Raw genomic sequence first — 23,082 nt, 5'->3', positions numbered from 1 at the left:
AGGACATGAGTTAACTATCTCCCCTGCTACTCTTCCTCCACAGAGCTGCTCAAACAATATTAACATCCAGTAGAGGTTTCTAAAAGCACTTTCCTCTTATGAATGGAAGGGAATCACCATCATTTCCCTTTCGTGCATTAATTCAAGGATGAGAGGGCTTCTGCAATGCAGTAGGAGAGTGAGTGACAGCCTCAAACTTTAACTCAGGTCCCAATTTGCTAACCAAACTGTGATGAGTCATTCTTATATTATCTGCCATAATCATTCCATTCCCTGCCTCAAAGGACAGCTGTTTCAACTGAGAAAGGAAATAATTCAGACAATTTTTTAAAGCTAACTTGCAGATAAATTATTTTAAATCTACCACTTGCAACAAATTTTACCAGCCTACAAAACCTCTCATGTCCAAGGCATTCTATAGTTACAGGCAGAAACATCACTGCATAATTGTTACCAAACTCCAGCCTGCCTTCAGATGGGTTTCCTTCAAATCCAATGTGGTGTCTGTAAAGTTGTGAATCTGTAGGCATAGGGTAATATCACAAGGGATTCACACCAGCTTGATGGACAGAAAGCAAAACCACAAGTAACATCTCGGGCAGCCCTATTTCAAGGCATTCCTAGATCACTGCATTGTAAGGGGTTACCTGAAACATGCCTGTACTGAACCCAAGGATAGTGCAGTGCTAAATAGGAACAACAAAGAATATATTCCCTGGGATAAAAGACCGCAGGGTACAGCGTTTGATTCCTCACTCTGAAATTCTCAAACCTTTACCAAGGATGAAGAAACTTGACAATGAACCTGATAGTGGGTTAAGAAAAGATACTTTATCTCAAAAAATCAAGACCAGAAATTTCTATACTATACAAACCTCAGATAAACTCAGGAAGATCTGAGAGTCTCAGAAGTATGGACTAAAATAATTTATTTAAAGTTTAGAGAAAATGAGATCACTTCTCAAGCTGCCAAAGAAAAACATGCTTCCATTTCCATAAAGTCCAAGGTACAAGGAGAATGGAGGCAACACAGTTTCTAGTCATTCAACCTCTGTATCCCCTCTATCAAGTAGAAAGAAATAACACTTCAATATGCATTCTGAAGATAATGAGGCAAAAGCAACACAAGGTCTTTATTACCCCACTAATTCTTCCAAGAATCTAGTTTGGTTTTACATAAGTAAAATTATAACTTAGGCCTGATATTCAGTCATCACCGTTAGTTCCAAGAAACAACTAATGTTAATTGAGTTCTTATGCTGGGCCAGACTCTGCACTAAGGGCTTTACAAATATCCCCTCATTTAATACTCAAAACATTGACACAAGGAGGGCAATACATGGAAATATATTGCCACACAATAAACAACAAATGCTAGTTATCATTGTCACTGTTGCTGTTGTTATAATCAGGCATTGCCTTAGTAAAAAACCTGAGGCTTACAGAAGTTTCCCAAGGTCACAGAGATGGTCAGTCGTGAAGGCTACATTGAAATTTAATTCTTTCTGGCTTGAAAGACTTACAAGCATTTAACTACCTCAGTATACACCAGCAGACCAAAAAATAGAGAGTCACATTAAAAGGAGCCAGTGCATCATTAGCAGCAAAAGAGACTTGAAACAAGTTTCTGTTCAAGCACTTTAAAACAATGGCATTTTGAGTAGCAAGAAATGACAGAACATCTTCATTGTTGTATACCTCAAGGTGTACAACATGATGTTTATAAATATTACTACAGTCTAGCAAATTAACATCTTCATTAATCAAAATTACCATACTCTGTTTGAGTGTGAACAAGAGAAGTTAAATTCTAAAAGCTTAACACTGTGGGGAAGTTCATGCTCACCTAACTGAGTCTGTATTGGTCATCATCTCTATTCTACTGAACATCAAGGTGTTTGACCACTAGGTCAGAAAGAGATTGATTTCTTCTTTGAGTAAATATGAATGCTTCCATGATGACAGACTGAAGCCCAATCCTTTCCTAGGATGCATAAGGCTTTGACAAGAAGGTGACATTGAGTCTTTGTTATTATGGCTCATCATAATTATTTGAAATAAAAATAATAAAATTTAACTCAGCAATGCCTATGGCCAATGGGCATGTTATCATAAAAAACAAAAATATAATCAATGAAATCAAAGCAATATATATATTTCTATTCTAGCTCATTAGTATCAATTGATTAATTCTCTTTTTTGTTTAACAATGTCCCTGAAGTAACATTTTTTAAAAAGTAGAGGAAGGGAGTGGAAGAGGGAAGAAGTAGAATGGAAGTAGATGAAAGCTCTGGATCTTTTACTAAATCTCTTATCCATGGTCACAAAAAAAAATCTGGCATTTTTCAATAAAGTCAAGAATCAGTGCATAGAGCTTCATAAATAATGGCATAAAACTTTTTGGTGCCATTTCCCAAGTGCCACTAAGAAGTTTATAATCCTACCTTCTACTCTATAAAGTTATATATATAAGAAAAAAGTAACAAGTCTATTTTAAGGTAAAAATATGAGTAAAGCACAGAGTTCAAGACTCCTAAGGACACACAAAGTAGAAATTTGGGTTTCTGGATATAAGAGCCTCATCCTCTGTACATTAAGATTCTGTTTTCCATGAATGGAAATATAATACAGCAGACGCATCTCTTCATGAAGAAGTCCCTGGTGTACTTAAGTGGTCCAGTTTCCCTTTCATTTACCACTAATCTTTTCAAAGAGTATATACTTCCTGTAGAATGTATTCTTTGTACCATAGAAATGGTTGAGAAAGAATTTCTACCATAGTCCTTTGTATTTTTTTGTCTAAAGGGTTTTCAAATAATTATTTTAAGACTTGAAAATCTCATGCTTTTTCTCAGTCTGTAGATTGAATCACAAAAATAAAAATTCCACTCAGCTATTTTTCTGACATAATGAATAGACATGAAAAAGACAGGCAGTAACAGATATGCATGGTGAATTGCTGTTGGTGGTGATGATAATAATGATTCAGTCATATATTCAAATAGATCTTTATTATACTTTAAGTGCTTTTGCACATATTATAGATTGTAGAAGATATTAGAGGTTTAGAATTATACTCTATCAACCACATAATGAAGAGTTTAGGTTCTCTACCAGTAGAGTTGTTCTTCAAATGCCTTTTAAACACAGAAAAATAATTTGCCAATGGATTTTGTGTTCCTAATAACTCTTAATGATTTGCCTGCACACATAGGTATGTTTGAATACATTGTATATGCATATATGTGAATACATGTATTTATGTATGCATATACACATGTGTAGGTAGGCACGCTTGTGTATCACTGAGAACAACTAAAAACACTCAAAGTAAATTAGTTGAGAAAATATTTAAGAGAGCAAGGATTTTAAAAAATATACTTATTAAATTTCTCACTGAAGAAAATAGTAAGTAAATTAGTGAAGTCCTTTGCATTATTTTAGCTTATTCAAATAGAGGTGACAGACTGTAAACGAACAAGTAAATTTATAATATGTCATACAGTAATAAGAACTATTAAGAAAAGTAAAGCAAGTCAAAAGGTTTGAGAATAATGGAGAGTGGTAGTAATTGGGAAAAGATGACCAGCCAGTCCTCTTAGATAAGTTGATATTTTCTCAAAGGGCAAATGGAATGAGTCAGTCATGTGGATCTGGAGGACAAAAATTCCAGGAAAAGGACCTGCAGTGGTCCTTGCTACTAGAGGGGGAAAAAAGTCTTCCAGAATACAGAATGACAAAATGCCTAGTCAGAAAAACCTGATTCCCTCTGTAAAAGACAGGCATCCAAATGGCAGTAGTTTATCCCCTTTGAAATACTTTACATGTAGCCATGTTCTTACCTTAACAAGAACAAATATTTGTATTACATGTATTTGTAGTAAAGAATAATATTTTAATGTAGAGTTTTATAGACATCCATAAGTAATCACATCTCCCAAGCAATTTTCATTTGCCAATGAGCCACAATCACTCTGACAACCATTCCTTACTATCAACCCCTGAAGTTGACAACTCTGCAGTAGACAACAATTTTGATCCTTGTTTAACAGATAAGGAAACAAATACATGAAGATGTAAAATAACTGGCTTAGCCATTTGGCAAAGTGGGGGAGGAATTGAAATTTAAATTCTCATCTCTTCCCACTTCCTAGACCCTAGAGTGCTGTGGCTGGTTTTGCATTGAGGAATCCTATTTATATGATGCTCCACAGGACCACAAGTCAAAACCACAACAGGATAAAAACAGGGAACCAAGAAAATTCCCTTGCTTTCTTGGCAGGGAATTTCAAAGACAGTAGTGTTACCAATTTTAGGGCATTTTGCTATCTTGTGGGGGCTGCCCCGGATGAGCAGGACTACAAAGGGTTTCAGGAAAGTAGCATGTTCTTTGAGAACACAGTTAACTTTCTTGTTTCTGAAAAATAAACTAATCAAGCTCTTTGCTTATAAATACCACAAGGATGGTCTTTCACTTTGAACCCCCGGCCACTTCTTCCTTTTCACAGTAAAATCTCAATTTGGCCTGATACTAAATTGTCAACTCAGTGTTGGAACTTATCCAAAATATTCTCTTCCCCACTACCGACTACAAGTGATGGAACTGCATAGAATATTGCCAGTGAACTTCACACTGCACAGACCTTTGAGGTGCAGTAAGTTGAGGGTGCTGGTATTAGTGTCCAGCAGCAGCACTTCGCCATTCTCCACTGTGACGTTGTCGCCATCTTGTGGCACTCTTTTAGGAAACCAGCTGTGAGCCTTGGACCACCTCCGGCAGAACTGAAAGGAAGAGTTGCCCTGGGAAACAGAATTTTTTTTATTTTTAAATCAAGATTATACAGGTAATCAATCAAAATAGAAATTTTTCAAATAAAGTAAAATTAATTTAAATATTTTAAACATCTCAATAAAATAAGTCACCCTCTCCTCCTCATCTAACTAACTCAAATAGGAGAAAAATATGGAAGAGACAAAGTTATATTTGAAGTGCCTCAGTGCTCAGCCCCTGGAATTTATTTTTTTTTTCCAGCACAGGCTCCCTTCTACCTAACAGATGGAGTTGATTCCATTTTTTATTTTTACAGACATGTATTGAGTCTTGGACAAAAAGTCATAAATAGCCTGGAATAGGGAGAATTAAAATGTTCTGCTTGATGGGTGGCATTTTGCTTTATGTAATTGGTATCATTTTTCACTGGCTCTACTGCCAAGTGTCCCTGTTTTATAGGAACATTCCTCTTTCCAAGTGCTCAGATGTATCCTCCCACTCAGTCTTTTTTTTTTTTTTTTAATATTATTGTTGCCTTTCCTCTGTGCTTGGTGCATGGGTGCTGAACAAAGCTCGTGCATGCATAGGTGAAATGCAGATCAACTTCAGATGACAAGTGAGTAGCCCAAAACCTTTGAGTGAGGGGCAGAGAACAGCATTTGGAGAAGGAACCAGAGAAGCAAGCAATCCCTCATCATCCCAGCCTCAGTTCTCCTCTCAGAACTTTTGTCTCTTCTGTTAGCCTAGGGTCATTCTAAAGTCATATGTTTTCAAAACAAGAACATTAAAATTACAGAGAGCAGTATTCAACCATGTGAGAGGCTGAGGACATGTCTGAATGTCTCGTGAAGCAGTGAAGCTATTATGATGATAAATAGAATAAAACCAGAACAGAGGTGGCCATTCCCTCAAGGTAACACACACTGCATGTGTGCGCCTCTCCATACACAGTCTTCTTCCTATCCAGATTCCAACCAAATGTAAAGCCTGAGTTCCTGCAAAATGAAGTGCCTAGAAGGTCCTCTCATGACGTGGAAGAGGCAGATGGGAGGAGATCATTAAGAAGGAAAGGCATATTTATAATGCCGACAACTACACCTACATAAAGAATTGTGCCCTGCAGTATTTCTGAGAGAGAAAATAGAGAATTGTGCTGTTAGAAGAGCCAGTATATTTTCCATAAGAGGGTACTGACTTCTTGGCCAATAGTTTTGAGTGGCAGAACCAACCCAAACACTTATGAGGCTTTGGGATAGGAGAAGGCATGGATCTTTTCATTCTCTACATTCCTAAAGAAGAAAATAAATTCTATGACTTATCCCAGTTTAAGAGATAAAAAGGCATCAGAGAGAGAGTGAGAACCAGTCCCACCAACACAGATAGAAAGAATGGATTTCCCCATGAGCATCATTTTCAGACATGTAAATGATGTCTGCATGATGACCATCCACAGACCAAAAAAGTAGGGAAAAGTTTAACTCTCCAGTTAATGTCCCTGTGAGGTAGCTGTCAAGTAGAAAATTGAAAATTATTTCTTATAGGGATATATTCTATATATTATTATAATCCTTCAATTCACTCCTATAAATACAGAGGAAAGGTAGGCACATAGGAGGAAACTGGAGGGAAATTAAGTGGTGAAATAGTGGGAAAAACTCACACAGTAACTTCAACAGCAAAGCAGGGTGAACAAGGTTACCTGTACTGTCAGCCCAGAGTCCCCAGTAAAATAACATTTGCAAAAGCTTGAATTTCCAGGTCAGAGAGAGAAAGGATCTAGCATAATCCTGTCCCTTTATTCTAAAGGCAAAGTTTCAGACATCCTAATAAAGCTCACAAATCAAAATTCAGGAGGCAATACCTAGGGATCTGTAATTTTAAGTGGACCCCTTCAGATGACAATTCTGCTTCAAAGTTTGAAGGCAGGGGGTAAAGAAGAGAGACAGATACCCCCCAAAAGGAAACTAAGAAGTTTCCTGAAAAGATCCTGCAAGCTCAGGCTCTTTGGTCAGGATCCCCTCATACCCAGAAGACAGGGTAGGGTGGTGTGTGGAAAGACTATTATAATTTTGAAGAATTCATCAGCATAACTCTTTCTGATATTAACAAGGTGGTTCAATCCATAGCCATAGAACTACAAAGAAAATCAGACCTCATGACACCCACAGCAAAAAAGATCTGAAACAATTAGTCATCAATTAGGTACTTAAAGAGGTCAAAAGAAAATTATTCTATGGTCTTTCATTAATTTGAGAATGTTTTAAAATTGTAATAATTAGTATCTATATTTGTTATCTAGCTCTGAGTGAGCTTGAAAAACTGCCTCTGAACCAAGGTGAAGTTTTTGGTCAAGGAGATGCTTTGTCACAAACCTAATTCATAGGTCAATGCAGCTTTCATTTCCACCTAACATAAGCCCTATTCCCTTTAGTTCCCAAGGTGCTCAGTAACTAGCTTTAGTTTTATTCTTTGATACAAAAAGTAGTCAAATCTATTCTGCAGATTAAGCAAACAATTTCCTTATAAGCACAGGGATCAGGTGGGGAAAATAGATGCAAAAGGATTGTCTAGAATGTGCCTTCATCTTTAGTTCAATATATACAGCCCCAAGAAAAGAAGGAAGGAAGGAAAGAAGGGAGGGATGGATGGAGGGAGAGAAAGAGAGAGAGAGAGAGAGAGAGAGAGAGAGAGAGAGAGAGAGAGAGGGAAAGGAAGGAAGGAAGGAAGGAAGGAAGGAAGGAAGGAAGGAAGGAAGGAAGGAAGGAAGGAAGGAAGGAAGGGAGGGAGGGAGGGAGGGAGGGGAAAGGAAGGAAGAAAGAAAGCTAACTTTCCTGCTTCAGCTTGGAAGATTATGCAATTTGTTTCCTTCTTACAAAATGTCAGCACTTCTCTGAACTTCAGGGAATGTGCAGTGTCTGCAAATCTTACTTGTCACCTTAAATGTACTTGCAACACCACCAGAGTCATCTTGAAAGAAGTCATTGATCAGCAAGTTGAAACATCAGGCAAAGCAAAGAACTATTTGTGAGCGTATGCACTGAACTGGGGTGGCAGAGGTGGGTTATGGAAATCTCTCTAGTCAGTGTCTCCTGCCTGAAAAGACAAGGAAGAACTGTTTTGACACCTCACCATAATGCTTTCTTGCTCAGTATGCAAGTCTTGGAAATAAGAAAAGACAAGTCACTGTGTCCAACATTTTCTCCACCCCCTTACCCTCCTTTATTTTCTGCAAAGTACTTATCACCACCTAATATACTGTGGCTTTGTTTGTCATCAGTCAACCCCTAATAAATTGTGAAGAAGCTTCACAAGAGCTTCTTGGCTTTCTGTTGTATCCCAAGTACTCACATCAATACCTGACATAGAGTGGGTACCCCAAAATATGTTTGAAAGAATGGTCAACTCTTTTTTGAGTTTTTAATCACTATGCCATAATTTTAAATATATTAATAACTATAAATTTAACTAAAAATTATTAAAATAATTTAATAATTTAATTTTAATTTTAAAATTGTAATAATTAGTATCTATATTTGTTATCTAGCTCTGAGTGAGCTTGAAAAACTACCTCTGAACCAAGGTGAAGATTTTGGTCAAGGAGATGCTTTGTCACAAACCTAATTCAAACCTAATAATTATTAAAATTATTAAATTATTAAAATTATTTTTACTTTTACCCAATAGTCTACATAGAAGTTATGGTAGTGTGTTTTTTATGGTACTAGAGATTGAACCCAGGGGCACTTTACCACTGAGTTACATCCATAGCCCTTTTTGCTTTTTGAGTGTCTTGCTAAATTACTCAGTGAATTAGTCAGCTTTTCATCACTGTGACCAAAAGACTGCTAAGAACATCTTAGAGGAGGAAAAAGGTTATTTTGGCTCGTGGTTTTAGAGGTTCAGTCAATGGTTGACCAACTCCATATCTCTAGGCCAGAAGTGAAGTAGAACATCATGGCAGAAGGGTGTGGTGGAGGAAAGCTGCTCAGTTCATGATAGCCAAGAAGCGAAAGTTAAGGTGCAAGGAGCCAGGGATAATATAATTCCCAAGGGCATGCCCCCAGTGATGTGCATCCTCCAGTCACACCCTACCTGCATATAGTTACCACCCATTGATTCATTCAAATTATTAATCCATCAGATGGATTTATCTCTGACAAGGTTACAGCTCTCCTAATCCAACCTTTTCACCTCTGAACACTTCTACATTGTCAGACATGAGATTTGGAAGGCATCTCACAACTAAACCATAATACCCAGGCTAGTCTTGAACTTGCCGTCCTCCTGCCTCAGCTTCCTGAATAGCAGGAATTACAGGTGTGTGTCATCGAATTAGGAAAAATTAATTTAATTTTTATAAAATTAAATTTTTTAACCTTTTATTTTGTGAGATCCTTCATTATTTTGTGCAGATATTATCCTTCTTTAGCTCTGACATGAATATCACTTATACATTCTTGATTTGTAGTATTTATGTTTTCGTCTTACTTCTCAGCTAACTTGGAATTTCTGTTAGTAAGAAGTTTTCCATTTTTTCTTGTTTTTATTCTTGGTTTTCTCCCCATGAATAGTTGAATGATTTTCTTTACACTCTTCATTAAATATTTGATCTCCTGACTAATAGTATTGGCTATTTTAATAGGGCATTATAATGTTGAGTGATATTAAACCTGTTAGCCAATTAAAATTCCAAACCTTTTGTGTATGAGCTAATGCAAAGGCATCTCTTCCAGAAAAATGTGACCACCCCTTCATGTTCTTAAGGTGCTTCCATTATCATTTAGAAAAAGACAAACAGCCAGATAATTAAAGTGTGATTAGTTTAATAATTGAAAACATAACCAATGTGCTTTGGGAGTTCAGAATATTGGATGGCTGACCCTTGTCGAGACTGCCTTCCAGGTGAAATCCAGTGCATGAAATCACTTTTTCTGTTTTTAATCTGGACACTACAGATAAATTAGCACAGGCTGAGATTATTTCAGCTGATTGTGAAACAAAAGATACTCATTGTAGAAAAGCCAACCATCTACAAATTCAGGATTACTAATAGAGCCCTTAAACTATTAATTCAATAACTCTTTAGGGAACAAAAAGGAAATTAAATTAGTTTGGCATAATGTATTCTTACTAAATTCAGGCTGGCCCTAAGTGATCACGTTCTTTCCTCAATACTTATAAACCCTTTGTGATGAGAAGATAACAGGAGAAAGTCCTTCCAAACTGACCAGATCATTGAACACTCAAAGATGTGTCAACAACACCTTTCTCCATCTATACAAGCCCAGTTCCAATTTATTCTTTGTCCCCCTTAGAAAGTGAAGCAATCCACTAGATTATCTCTTAGTTTGACACGCTTCCTGTCCTCTGTGATTTCTCAAAGATTTCTGATACGATCTCATGTTTCATATAGGTAAGTCACTTCAGAGCTCCAGAGGACTATCACAGCCTACAAACAGAATATATTTACAGTCTAGCTTCTCCTCCATTTGGATCTGTAAATTGTCTCTAACATCATTTCTTCTGAATTTTAAATCCAAGGATCATTCTGCTTGCTGGAGAAAATAATAGTGGTAATGATAGCTACTCAGATGCCTCTAACAAACGTCCCAGGCCTGTTGCCATATGTTTTACTTACAGAGTCACTGTTCCTCACAACTTTAAAACATAGATGTTTCTCTCTCCATATAAAGTGTAAGGTTAGAAAATTAATAATGATGACTAATATTTACTGAGTGCACCTAACAGGTATGTTCTCATTTAATAATCACAGACTCTTTTCAGACTCCTTGCCTGAACTACAGAGTAGATGGGTCCATGCAGTCAAGAAATATTTTCTTCTTTTTATTAGCGCATTGTATACATAATAATGGCATTTTGTGACATAATTGTTCATCTACACATGCAACAAAATAATTTGGTCAATTTCATTCTCCAATACCTTGCCCCTCTCCCTCCTTGCCCTTCCTGTCCCCCTTCGACATGTATTTATTAAGCTCACACTACACCTCAGTCACTGGTCTAAGCACAAAATAAATCAAATCCCTGATCTTATGAAGCTTATATTTCAGTAGGATAATAGATGCATATAAAAAAAATATCACACTTTGAAAGAAAGAAAAAGAAACAGGATGAAGTTGATCAGCTGTGCTAGGGTGGGAGGAACTATATGATATTGAGTGATCCAGTCTGTGACCCTGATAAGGGATTGGAGTAGAAAAGCAGAGTGTGAGCCAGAGGCTATCTGAGGATGACCCTGAGGAAGGAGCACACTTAAAGTCTTGTGTGGGCAGTAAGGGCAGGGGCAGCACTGGACCTGAAGGAAGGGAAGCTGCTGTGCTGTCTTCCTGCTGATTCAGTGTATTGCATGAAACCTAGGGGATATCAAGTTCTCTACATGCCACAGAAAAGAGAATTAAGGGAAATATTCAGCACCATGTAACAGTCCACACACTACAGTCTACAGCCCAAATCTGGCCCACACAGTGTTTGAGCATTTCACTTACATATTGTTTTCATTGTTTTCTGTTCAAGACAAAGACAACATGACCTAAAATACTCACTATCTAACTCTTTATAGAAAAAGCTGGGGGTGCCTGGTATATTCTGATTCATACTATCAGTATAGTACTATAATATGCTCAGCATAATACATCTACACTCTACCCATATTAAAATATGTTCAAAAGGGAACTTTCTAAAATTAAAAATAAGTAATTATAATACAGTCACCTAAAGAGTTCTAGGACTGGAAAGCAAAAACATCTTAGTAAAAGATATATGCTAAAGTACTGAAAATTAATTCTTCTCATTTTCTAGTAAGTAATAAACCAGGTCACAGGAGGTTACATAAAGGCAACTGCAAATGTGGGCAGGTGTGTGGGTATGTGTGTGAATGTGGGTGTATGCATGCCACCCACATGTGCAAGTGTGCCCATGCATACACACACACAAAGAGTCAAATCAGAAGATTGACAGATACATGCTAGCCTTTTTCACAGAGCTGACACACTGCCATTTAACCAGCGAGCATGCAGCACGTGTTTCTGCTCCTAGTCACTACTAAGAGACAAGGTTAACATTTTAAGTGATGGACTACAACATGTTATTTCCCCATGCAATGGACCCGTGACTGCACCGCTTTTGAAAACACTTAATTTCAGTGATTGAATACACAGGAGCGCACTTTCCCTGCTATGAACCTTTGACAGCTTCTCAGTCTCATACACCAGGGGAACTTTTTTTTTTCCTCCTCCTTTTCTTTTTTTCTTCTTTTTTATACCTGAAGGGAAGCAAAATGAATATATCATGGCAGGGAAAAAAAAATAAAAAGAAAGAAAGAAGCCCAAAGAATGAAAACCAGTTCATAAGCATCAGTGTATTTTACCATAAAAGTATTCACTGCCATCTGCTCTAATTACTTCTAATGTTTGGGCTACCATCTTCATACAATAGAAATAATGATCTCCTCAAGGGTACAAGAAAAAATTTTTTCTCATAGAAACAAACAAAAGTTGATTATATTTAGCTCCCAGGCTAAAGCAGTGTCAAGCTACTTTGTAGTGAACAATCAATTAGGAGAATGGGTAGGTCTCTGATTAACGCAAACAAATTGGGTCCCCTTGGTGGTTCCTCCCTTTTCTTCTTTTCCCGCCGTTATGGAGGAGTGGTGTCCACAACTCACAGAGGACAAGAAGTTGACTAGACATATTTCTGGTCTCAGATTACTCTATGACAGTTCTTTACATTTGGATCAAAACCAAACAAGACCGAATCTTCTCCCAGTCTTCTGATTGACATCAGACATCCTGTAACCTTGAGAAAACTGAATACTGGACTGAGTATCCTTTTAAGACTTTTGCTTACCTCATGGAATGAACCCCTTATGGGGCACCCCAGACCTCAGCTTTTTAAAGGAAGAATGGAGCCAACTTAGCCCCAGTAAAATCTTCAAGGAGAGAATTGATCCAGATCAGTCCATTCCTTGAACCTAAATGAAATACGTGGTATCCAGGAAGACATGGAGCAGATCCCTGCAAAGCTAGCAGAAGTCTGACTTTCACAGAGACTGAGTGACCTTCTCAAATCCTCTAACATGCTACCTACGCTAAGCAGAATTCTACGATGCTCCCCACAGGATTTTCACCCCCAGTACACATACCCTACAATAACCTCTTCTTTAGTAGGAGAAGAGCCTCTGAATACAAGGGGATATCATACCCACAATTAGCTTGTGTTATAGGGCAGTACTAAAAGGGTCTTGCAAATGTAATTCATTACAGACATCAATTGATTGAGTTATTCAAAGGGAGATGAACTTCACCTAGGCAGGTATTTAAAAGAGATTCTCCCATTCCTCTTAAAAAGGCAAATTTCCACATGACTGGAGGGGAACCATGTGGCTAGGGTCCAAGTGCATGCTTTAGAAACTAAAAGTAGTCCCTAGCCAACAACCAGCCAGAAAATGGGGACCTAATTCTTACAGACTCAAGGAACTGAGTTCTGCACACAACCTGAATGAGTGTGGAGGAAGACTTTGAGCCTCAGATGAGAATGTAGTTGGCTGACACTTTGATTTAAGCTTTGTGAGACCCTGAGCAGAGAAATCAGCTACTCTGTACCCAGACTTCTGACTACAGAGTGGTGACATAATAAATAGGCATAATTTTAAGTTGCCAGAGTGTGGTCATTTATTAAGCAGCAATAGAAAACTAATTCACCACCATAATGCCTTCTTTGGAGAGCAATTTTCACAAAGAACACATTTTCTCTTTCCTCCTGCACTGAAAGTAGCTTCTCTAAAGGGAGAACAACAAGATCATGTTGGGAGGCATTACAAGAGAGGAGACAGGTTCTCTCATTGCAGAAAAAACTCCTCACACACAGGACATGCAACATAAAATTCTTTAAGATGCCAATAATTGTAAATTAAGACCTGATGCAGACCTTCCATTTACTCAGGAAGAGTTATAACTACTAAAGATAGAGCTAATGCCACAAAGGACTTCTTTGTCACTAGAATCTCTCTTTATCTAGGCTGAAAAGTTGCAAAATCTCCTGATCCTGAACACAGCCATGATATGTGTTCTTTGGAAGAAATTGAGAATTTTTGAAAAGTTCATATTCTGATTCTACTTGTGAGAATGGTATTTGAGTCTGATTGGTATTAATAGCACTACTTTCTCCATAAACATGGATTCCTGTGGAGAGGAGATGTCATTTTTATTCCCCTCCTTGGAAGGAAGAAAGGAGGAAGAGTAAAGAAAAGAAGAGTGGGTGGGAAGGAGGAGGAAGGGTAATTCACTGCAAGGGAAAACCAAGTTTAGAAATCAGAGGAATTCATCCACACCTGGCATCTTCACTGGCCTTAACTAAATAACTTATCGCTACTATATCCTTATGCTTCAGAATAGAGATTTATATAATTTTTAGGAAGGGCAAATAAAATGTTATTTTTTTTAGATCCTGAAAGTAGCATTGTGTATTATTAAATATTCACACATGTATTTTCCTGGTTTTGATAATGCACAATATTATTCTGTTAATGCTAATACCACAAAATTATTAGTCCGATTTGAGCAACAAGAAAACCAAGAAACCTATATTTCAGAGCTGGGATGAAATCTCAGGAATCTAGAATTGAAGGAGCTTGCCTGTTCATTGCAGGGCAGATGACTTTCTCCAATTACAGGTTGGTTAAAATCACCTCCATCACCATCACCATCACCTCTGTGAACTTTCACTGGATGCTCACTATGAACCAGACAGTGTGGTCCCTATCCTTATATTCATGAATGTGTAGTTGCATTTCTAAGTTCTTAGGTACTAGTTTTGAATCCATTGTTCCCTTTAATCCAAATGCATCTGCCACACATTGTCTCTTTTCTGCCAAACCTTGTTTATTAGTTCCAGATGCAATGAATCACTTACTGACTTCAGCAGCATTAGAGGTAAACACCAAGGTTAAAATGTAGAGATAATTGAATAACACCAACTACCACTAACAGCAGTCCAGGCAAAGGAGGAAATAGACCCAGATATTTCAGATAGAGCAGTCTGATGGAAACCCTCCACTCTCAGGATCAAAGACCACATGGCATTTTGACATGAGTTTGAAAATATCTGCATTTTTTTTTCAAATTTCCATATGCCAGTTATCAATATGAGAAAAAGCAGCAAGGAGGTGGTGACATAATTTAAATGTTCCAGTGATAACAAGTAAAACATCCAAAAATCAACTATCACATATGTAGTATATCAAAGCAATATACTTGAAGATATTTTAATATATGTATCTAATTTATTGCTCAGACTGCTGATAAATAAGATTAATGAAATACATGCATTTTCCTTTGTAGTAAACTCTTCAGAGAAAACTCGTAAAGCAAATATTTTTCAAAGTCCTTCTAAAAATTCATAAAGCACAATATAATTTCCAGACAGCAAAACACACTTTTATCATTTGCTTTAGAGTCGCCTGGAATTCATTGTATACTCTTCACACAATGTATAAACACAGGCATATAACATACACATGTAAGTTTATACAAACACTTGAAAAACTTTTCCTATTATGTGTCTTTTAAGGCCGAAACTCAGAACTCTTGGCAAATACTAACAATCTACAGGCCTAGTTATCACCAAAAAGTCCCTCATGGTTTTCAATTTCAAAAGCCACAGAGACCCCTGTGAAATGAACCTTAACATAATCAACAGCCCAAGGACTGAAGACCAAGATAATTCAATGAGCCATATTAGAAGGCATCAGAGACTGTAACACCTCTCAGAAATGAGTGCACAATGTCTTTTCGCAGAATTTTCCCAACATTGGGGAATTTCCCCTTTGCTGAAAATCAACTGTCCAACTTTCTGAGGATTAATTATTCCTGTGGATCTACTTTGCCTTAAGAAAATAGAAACTGCTATCTCTATTTTCCCAATGGGAGGAAGTACAGCTTCCAATATGCCCCCATGTTACTTCAGGGTTAATGAAAGTTTAGATATCTGAATCAATACTTTGTATCATAAGTGTGAAACTAAGTGACTGCTACAAGATTACTTAATGAATTGTGTAAGGGTAGAGACAGGACAAAAGTCAAATCAAATGATTATTGCCCTTTTAGAGTATTTCTTGATGAAGCAGTCTCTAAACATTCCAAATACAACCCACATCAATAGAACCCAAGAAAAGCCTGGCAAGCATGTAGCACAACTTTTTCTCATTCCCCAATTCCAAATAATTGACCATTTTCTAATACCCAAGATCTGGGATATACCCAAGTAGTTTTTGTTTTGTTTTAGAAAATCAACAGGTGAGCTTGGCCTGTGGAATACTCCTATGATCCCAGCAGCTGGGGACACTGAGGCAAGAGGATGACAAGTTCAAAACCAGCCTCAGCTCAGCAATTTAGCAAGGACCTAAGAACTTAGAGAGACCCTGTCTCAAAATTAAAAAGAGCTGGGGATATGGCTCAGTGGGTGGGCGCCCTTGAGTTCAATCCCTGGTACCAAAAAAAAAAAAAAAAAAAAAAAAAAAAAATCAATAGGAGGTGGTGGGGAGAATTACACATTATTTCTTTGTCAATCAGAAAGAATTAACTTTCCTTCTTACTCTCTCCTCCTTCTCATTATAGGCAACCAATTTATAAGTCTTTAAGCTTTTCACATGAACAAACCAAAGTGAACTTAAGCCTTGTTTAGTTTAAAACTTTATTCTAAACATTCTGAACAATTTAAGATCATATGAAGACAATGTAATAGTGATAGACAATCAATTGAAACCTTGTCTGATTCTCTAAGCAATGAAGATGATGAAACAAAAGTGCCCAAAGTATGTTTATCATATATAAGATGAAAGTGAAAAAAAAATAAAGTTTAATTACATTGTGTAGATTAAACATATTTGAACTTTAAAGATAGAACTTAGGCTAACTTATAGCTTATTTTTGTTTGCTTGCTTTTATGTAAGTAAAATGTTCATGACATTGTATTTTGAGATGATTTCTTGGATATGACACCAAAAATAAAACAACAAAATAAGAAATAAATAAGTTGAACTTCACCAAAACTAAAAACTTTTATGTATCAAAGGAAAATAAAGAGTGAAAAGGCAACTCATGGAATAGGAGAAAATATTTGCAAATCATGTATCTCATGCAGGATTAGTACCCAGAATATATAAAGAACTAATACAACAACAAAATAACTCAATTTTTAAAATGAGAAAGGGCCTTGAGCAAACATTTCTTAAAAAAAAATACACATGGCCAATAAACATATGAAGATGTTTAAAATCACCAATCATCAGGAAAATCAAAATCAAAATCACAATGAGATACCATGGCACAAACATTAGGATAGCTAATATCAAAATAAAAACAAAAATAGAAAACAAAAAGTTTGGGAAGAATGTAGAAAAAGTATAACTCCTTACTTTGCATATGTACAGGTAAAACATTTGCATGTGAAGAATAGTAAGGCAGTTCCTGAAAATATTAAACACAGAATTATCCTATGGTCAAGAAATTCTAGACATATACCTAAAAAAATTGAAAACAGGACCACAAAGAGATTTGTACACCTATGTATTATTCACAGTATTGAAAAGGTAGAAAAAACCCAAACGTTCATCAACAGATGAATGGACTGAGTTCAGTAGGTACAGTGAAATATCAATCAGCCTTAACAAGGAAGGGAATTCTGATACATGCTATGTACAATATGGATGGACTTTGAGGAAACTATGGTAAGAGAAAACACAATTTTTATAGTGCATAATTCCACTTCACTGAGGTTCTTAGAGTAGCCATATTTATGGAGAAAGAAAGAATGGTGGTTGTCAGGTTTTGGTGAGAGGGGAATGAGGACTTAAGATTTAATGGGTATGAATTCAATGTGGGAAGAATGAAAACATTCTGGAGATGGATGGTAGTGATGGTTGCCCAACAATGAAAATATACTTAATGCTGCTGACCTGTGCACTCAAAATGGTTAAAAATATGAAGTCTATGTTATGTATATTTTACTACAATTTTTAAAAACTGAAAAAAGATGCTTCTTTGAATTTCATAAAATTACCAACATTCTTAAGTTCTGTAGTTCTCAGGAACAAGCCAAAGGATTAAAAAAATAAACCCACCCAGCTCATTCAGTGCCCTTATAGTACCTAGCTTGATTTTGGGGAATTATGGAACATCTGATTTCCTCATTTTTTTAGGTGAAGACACTGGAACAGAGGTTAAAATGAGTTTTTTAAAGTCCCAATACCAGTGAAGGAATGAAAATATAAAAATGGTGATCCCCCCAACATGCTAGTCTGTGGAATGTGGGTTTATACACTTTGTGTCTGTGAGTGTGTGTGTGTCTACCTACAAGCTCCATGCCTGAGTTGCTGTTCACCTCTCCATCACTCCCTGCCCACTGTGTGAGAATGCATAAAAATCACCTGTGGTCTTCAGACATGCCATTTCACATCCCCTACCTTCATGACTGCCATTACTTCATCTAGTGGAGACTTTCAACCCTTTCCACCAGGCAAACTCATTCTTCAAAACACCAGGTCAGCCCTTTCTGTCAAGGTTTTACTAGCATTCCTTCACTCCAAAACAGAGCTACCAGGGGCTTTGTACCTATGCTGTAGTCCTTAGCCCACACTCCTTCACAATGCCTGGTAAGTTGTGGCGTGTTCTGTCTCCTCTCCAGCTGCACTTGTGACAAGTGACAGGAGCTTCCAGGAAGCCAGTGAGACTGCTTACTGGAAAAGGCACTGGTGTTTGATTCACACTAGGAACATCTGAAGGCAAGAGCCTGACTGGAGCTGTCCCTGCTTAGTAGCAAAGGGAAGAAAGCACTGATTTGGGAGCAAGCTGCATGCCACTTCTAGAGGATTCCACCAAAGGGGACAGGTCTGGTGTGACTGAAAGGGAGCTTTCCCAAGAGGCAGACCAGGTTGTCTAGAAAGCAGCCCAACTCCCACTCTGAAAACTATGAGCTCACCAGTCATAGAAAGTCACAAACAAAATACCCCAGCAGGGATATGTGATGAACCCACACAAAGGTCCATGGAAGGGCTAACAACTGCACACCTCACTCAGTTCACCTTCCACACAGCATGTCTCCTTTTGCCCTGATGCTCCCCACTGACCAAACTTCTAAGAACTGAGGAAAGAGGTGGAAAGAAGAAATAGCCATGTCCCACCACTTCACACACAGGCTTCATCTGGGGGTGAAAAGGGTTTTAAAATTTTAATACATTTTGAGGTTTGAAAATTACATTGTATAACACTGGAGTTAGGAGATTACTGGAGCCCAAGAGTCACACATTCAAATCAGGTTGTACTGTGAGGACTTCCAACCAATCTCTGCTTAGTCAGAGGTCAAAGGAGACCTTGGCCAAGCATTTTCAGTATGCAGGGGCTGTTGAAGCCCAGAAGCCTGTGAGGAGGATGGACTGGAAGTCAGGACCCTGGAAAACAGTCAATGTCTTTACCTTTTCAGCAAACACAGCTATGAGGGAAGAAGAAACCCAACCTCTTTGTAAATGGGGTCAGTAAAGGTCAGGGGAAGTTTGGGGTTCTTTAAGATTAAACACTTAGCATACTGAGGAAGACGAGCTAATTGAATGATACAGACTGAAAATTCAAAAAAAAAGTTGGGGCTATTATGATCTCCAGTGCTGCTGAGAAGACAGGGGAGGCCATCTAGAACACAGGTAGGACTGGCCCTCTTCTTCACTACTCCCACAAACACAGGCCAGCTTCAATTCTCACACCCTGTATCTCAAACCCTGAGCAGAAGGAGCGAGTACCCGAACTCTCTCCTAAACTCTAAATGGCCAGATATCTCCATTGATAGGTTATCTTGAGCATTCAGCAATGGCATGTGTAAAACTGCATTATAGTTCTGCTCCACAAACTTACTCAGTCATTGATACCAACCACGTTACAGAGTTCCCCAGCTCCAAAACCACTGTCACCTGACAACCCCTCCTGCCCTCACCTATGACAGCCGCAGCCCTCAGTCATCAGGCAGTGGTTGTCACTCACAGGGGCCTCTTACATCATTCTTTTCTTCATGTGGAGTGCTAACTACCTTTGTGTAAGGAGTCCTCATTTCTCATCTGGATTTTCAGGCTGCATAAGGGCAAAGAATATTTCTTCTTAGGCATCCAAAGCTTAGCATAGCACTGGGCAGATAGTAGGTTAAAAAACAACCTCATTAAATGAATGAATAAGTGACCATCTAATGCAATAGCCACTCTAGTCTCTCTGCGTCAAGTCTCTTCACACCCTTCCATTCTCTTCCCCGCTGCTAATATTTTCTTTCTAGAAACATTAACCTGATTCATGCGTATAACTAAAAGAACAAATAAAATTTAATAAAAAAGAAAAATTAACCTGATTCATTCATTCTCTCCCTCCCTCTCCCTCCTTTATTTCCTCTCTCTACAAACACACACACACACAGTCACATACCTAGCCTGCTTCCCTGACACATACACGCACACACATGCACACACTTAGGATACACAGGTGGAGAGCTTAGATGAGAGCTGATTTCCATGCCTAGAGAAAAAAGTCCAAATTAAATTAGGCAGATAAGCCTCCATCCCATGTTGTCCTTCCAGCCTCATCTCCAGCTTCTCCCCTAGGCCTCCTCCCTAAGTCTCTACGAGATCAAGCACCATCTCAAGCTGTCCTGGAAGTCACTTTGTCTCCTAACACACCATGGCCATGCTGGTACATACACTCCTCTTGAGAGAATCTTTCAAATGGCCCCATTTCAAACCTCCCCAAGGTGACATTCTCAGGCCCTTGCCTGCTCCTACAGCCTTTGTGCTCCATAGTTATTTCAATGCTTTACCTTGCTAGTTTCTGAGTTTTTCAAGGTCAGAGATGACATGTAATTGACTGGGCATTGCCAATCACTGGCACAATACTTGGCACATAGCAGGAACTGACCCAATAATTAGATCAAATTAACATAGTCGGCCAGTCTTATGACTACGTGGAACAGGAGCAACAGTGAGTTTCAGTAACTCCTAAAAGGCTTTCTCTTCCTTGGAATCCTATAATTTCTTTGTCCTCTGTTGAAATTATTTAATGTTTTTTAAAGGACTATAAAAAAATCCATTCAGGTGTAACAAACTGCTGTCACTGGGTCTGCCAGCAGAACGCCTCCAGATCTGCTTCAATAAATTGATAGCACTTATTTGTAATTTGCAGCCCCTATTTGCATGCAGCTAATTAATGTGTTAGAGTCCATAAAATTGATTTTTCTCTTAAGTTAAATATTTCAACCATAACGTTGTTAGTATATCAATTAATGAAATTTTACTAAATTCAACCAATAAACATTTATTGGGTCAGGTACTATGCCAGACCCCAAGGACAAAATGATAAATGACACAATTCCCTGTTCTCAGGAAGCTCACTGTTGAGAAGAGACCAACAGGCAAACCAATCACCACAAACAGGTTTGTTTCTTTTCTTCGAAGGACAAAATATGGATGTTTATAGAAGAAAGTAGAGAAGAATAAAAACTAAAAGGTAGTATTTTTAAGAATGCCTCCAAGATCCTACTCACAGAAATACCTAAAATATATTTAAAGCTTTCCAAAGAAACACACAAACTTTTAATATTCTCAACAGTTCAGTCTGCTCAATATGATCCCAAAATTAATAAAAGATTTATCTTTGAGTCAAATATCATTGAAATCTATGAAAAATATCTGAATGTAGTTCATTTAACCAAAGTAACCGAATTCCTTTTGATATCAAGGTAATGGACTGGTCACAATTAATGGCTTTTAGTAGTACAGCGGCATTTATCCAAATCAGTCAGCTTCTTGAAATCTAAATGAATTGTTGGGATAGGATAAAATTCCCTCCTCTTAGTTAAAAAATGGAAAAAGAAGTCACAGTTTCATAATCTCCATTTGAGACCAATGCTTGCCCCCAAGAGGAAAGTGCTATAAGCCTCAGAAGGAATCTCTGCTACAACAGGATTCCTGATACCCTACATACTGTTCCCAGTACATTCTCCCTCTACCCTGATTAGAATCACACAAAAATCTTGATTCAACCCAACCTCAAATTCCTCAAAAGCACTGTAGCTACAGAGATGCTCCAAACCATCTACTCAGGAAACAATCACCTCTAAGGTATTTGCCCTGATTCCTTGAACCACCCATACCACATGCCGAAGTCCAGATGTTGCAGAGTGCCTTTGAAAATTCAGACAGGGAGCACAGTAAAGTTTGCTGTTTAGAAAATTCCAGCTAAAAAGGGATGCCATGTTGATGTCAAATTTGAAATTGGTAGCTCAATCATTAATTAGTTTATCATGGTATTTAGCACAGCAGTGGGGTTCAGTCACAGTGACAAGTGCAAAAGTAAATTTAGACCAGGTTTAAAGAAACTTTTTTTTTCACTTAATTTTCCAGGTAACCACAGTGGTGAGAAGTGACCATGTTACAAATAATGGGGATAGTTTTCAGACTAGTATTTTAGTTTGAAACATCATTAGTGTGTGTAAACGGAATCTCCTTTTACATTTGTATTCAGACAGGGCTGGCAAATGGCATCTGAGCACATAATCATATCATAGTGTGTTTCTCTCAAAAGCTGAACCTTCTGCCTTAACACTTTCACAGACTCCTCCAGGCCTGCTTCAAACACACAACACACTCCTCCTAAAACTCAAAGAAACGTCGCAACACCTTTGTAATAGGTCTATTTCCCAAGGGGGGGCAGATAAAAGGACAAGGCAAATTAAGGGAAATGTGGAATATAAACTTGAAACCTACTGTCAATAAAACCAAAAATAAACTTGAAGCGGAGGTGAAGAAAGTAGGGACATGAGGAGGGAGGGAGGAAAAGCAATGTTAAATGGTCATCTTTCTTCTCATTTTATTTGAGGAAGTTAAGTTTGCACAGCTCCTTACAAGCTGTCTTTGGCTAAAATCACTATTAATGAGCTTTGACATTTGAAATTTAACTGAGCATGAGCTAACAGCTTCTAGCAGTGCACCACCCATGAAGTCAACTGGAAATATTTTGCTAGGGCCTAACAGTGTGTTTATTGAAAAGACACAGCTTTCAAGAGAAAGTGTTTATAGCAACCACTTTACCTGCTATCCCTGTTCTGTGATGTCTGTGTGGTTCCAGGGTTTGGGGGGTCCTCTTAACTCTTTCTAGTCACTGTTCTAATTGTTTTCAAGCCTAGGAAGAAAACATTAATGAAGTTCTTTGCTCTACAGCAACCTGGATTATATGGGAAGGTCTAAAACTCTAAGTTTTGACAAAGAGACT

General features: G+C 37.8%; 1 protein-coding gene across 12 annotated transcripts in view; it reads right to left on the bottom strand.

Annotated features, from left to right (window-relative positions):
• Nucleotides 1–23,082, bottom strand: part of Pkhd1 (PKHD1 ciliary IPT domain containing fibrocystin/polyductin) — a 463,263-nt gene that overhangs the window by 336,038 nt on the left and 104,143 nt on the right. For all 12 annotated transcript variants that reach the window (XR_007109414.1, XR_007109413.1, XR_007109415.1 and 9 more), the window contains one exon: nt 4,644–4,800. Coding sequence is in view for 9 of the 12 variants with exons in the window: in XM_047557741.1 (XP_047413697.1) it covers nt 4,644–4,800 (157 nt within the window). In the remaining 3 variants the exon portion in view is untranslated. The remainder of the gene's footprint in view (nt 1–4,643; nt 4,801–23,082) is intronic.

The sequence above is a fragment of the Sciurus carolinensis genome, chromosome 7 (assembly GCF_902686445.1).
Source record: "Sciurus carolinensis chromosome 7, mSciCar1.2, whole genome shotgun sequence".
Lineage (NCBI taxonomy): Eukaryota > Metazoa > Chordata > Mammalia > Rodentia > Sciuridae > Sciurus > Sciurus carolinensis.
The sequence above is the reverse complement of the archived record's forward strand: the minus strand, read 5'-3'. Positions and strand labels throughout refer to the sequence as shown.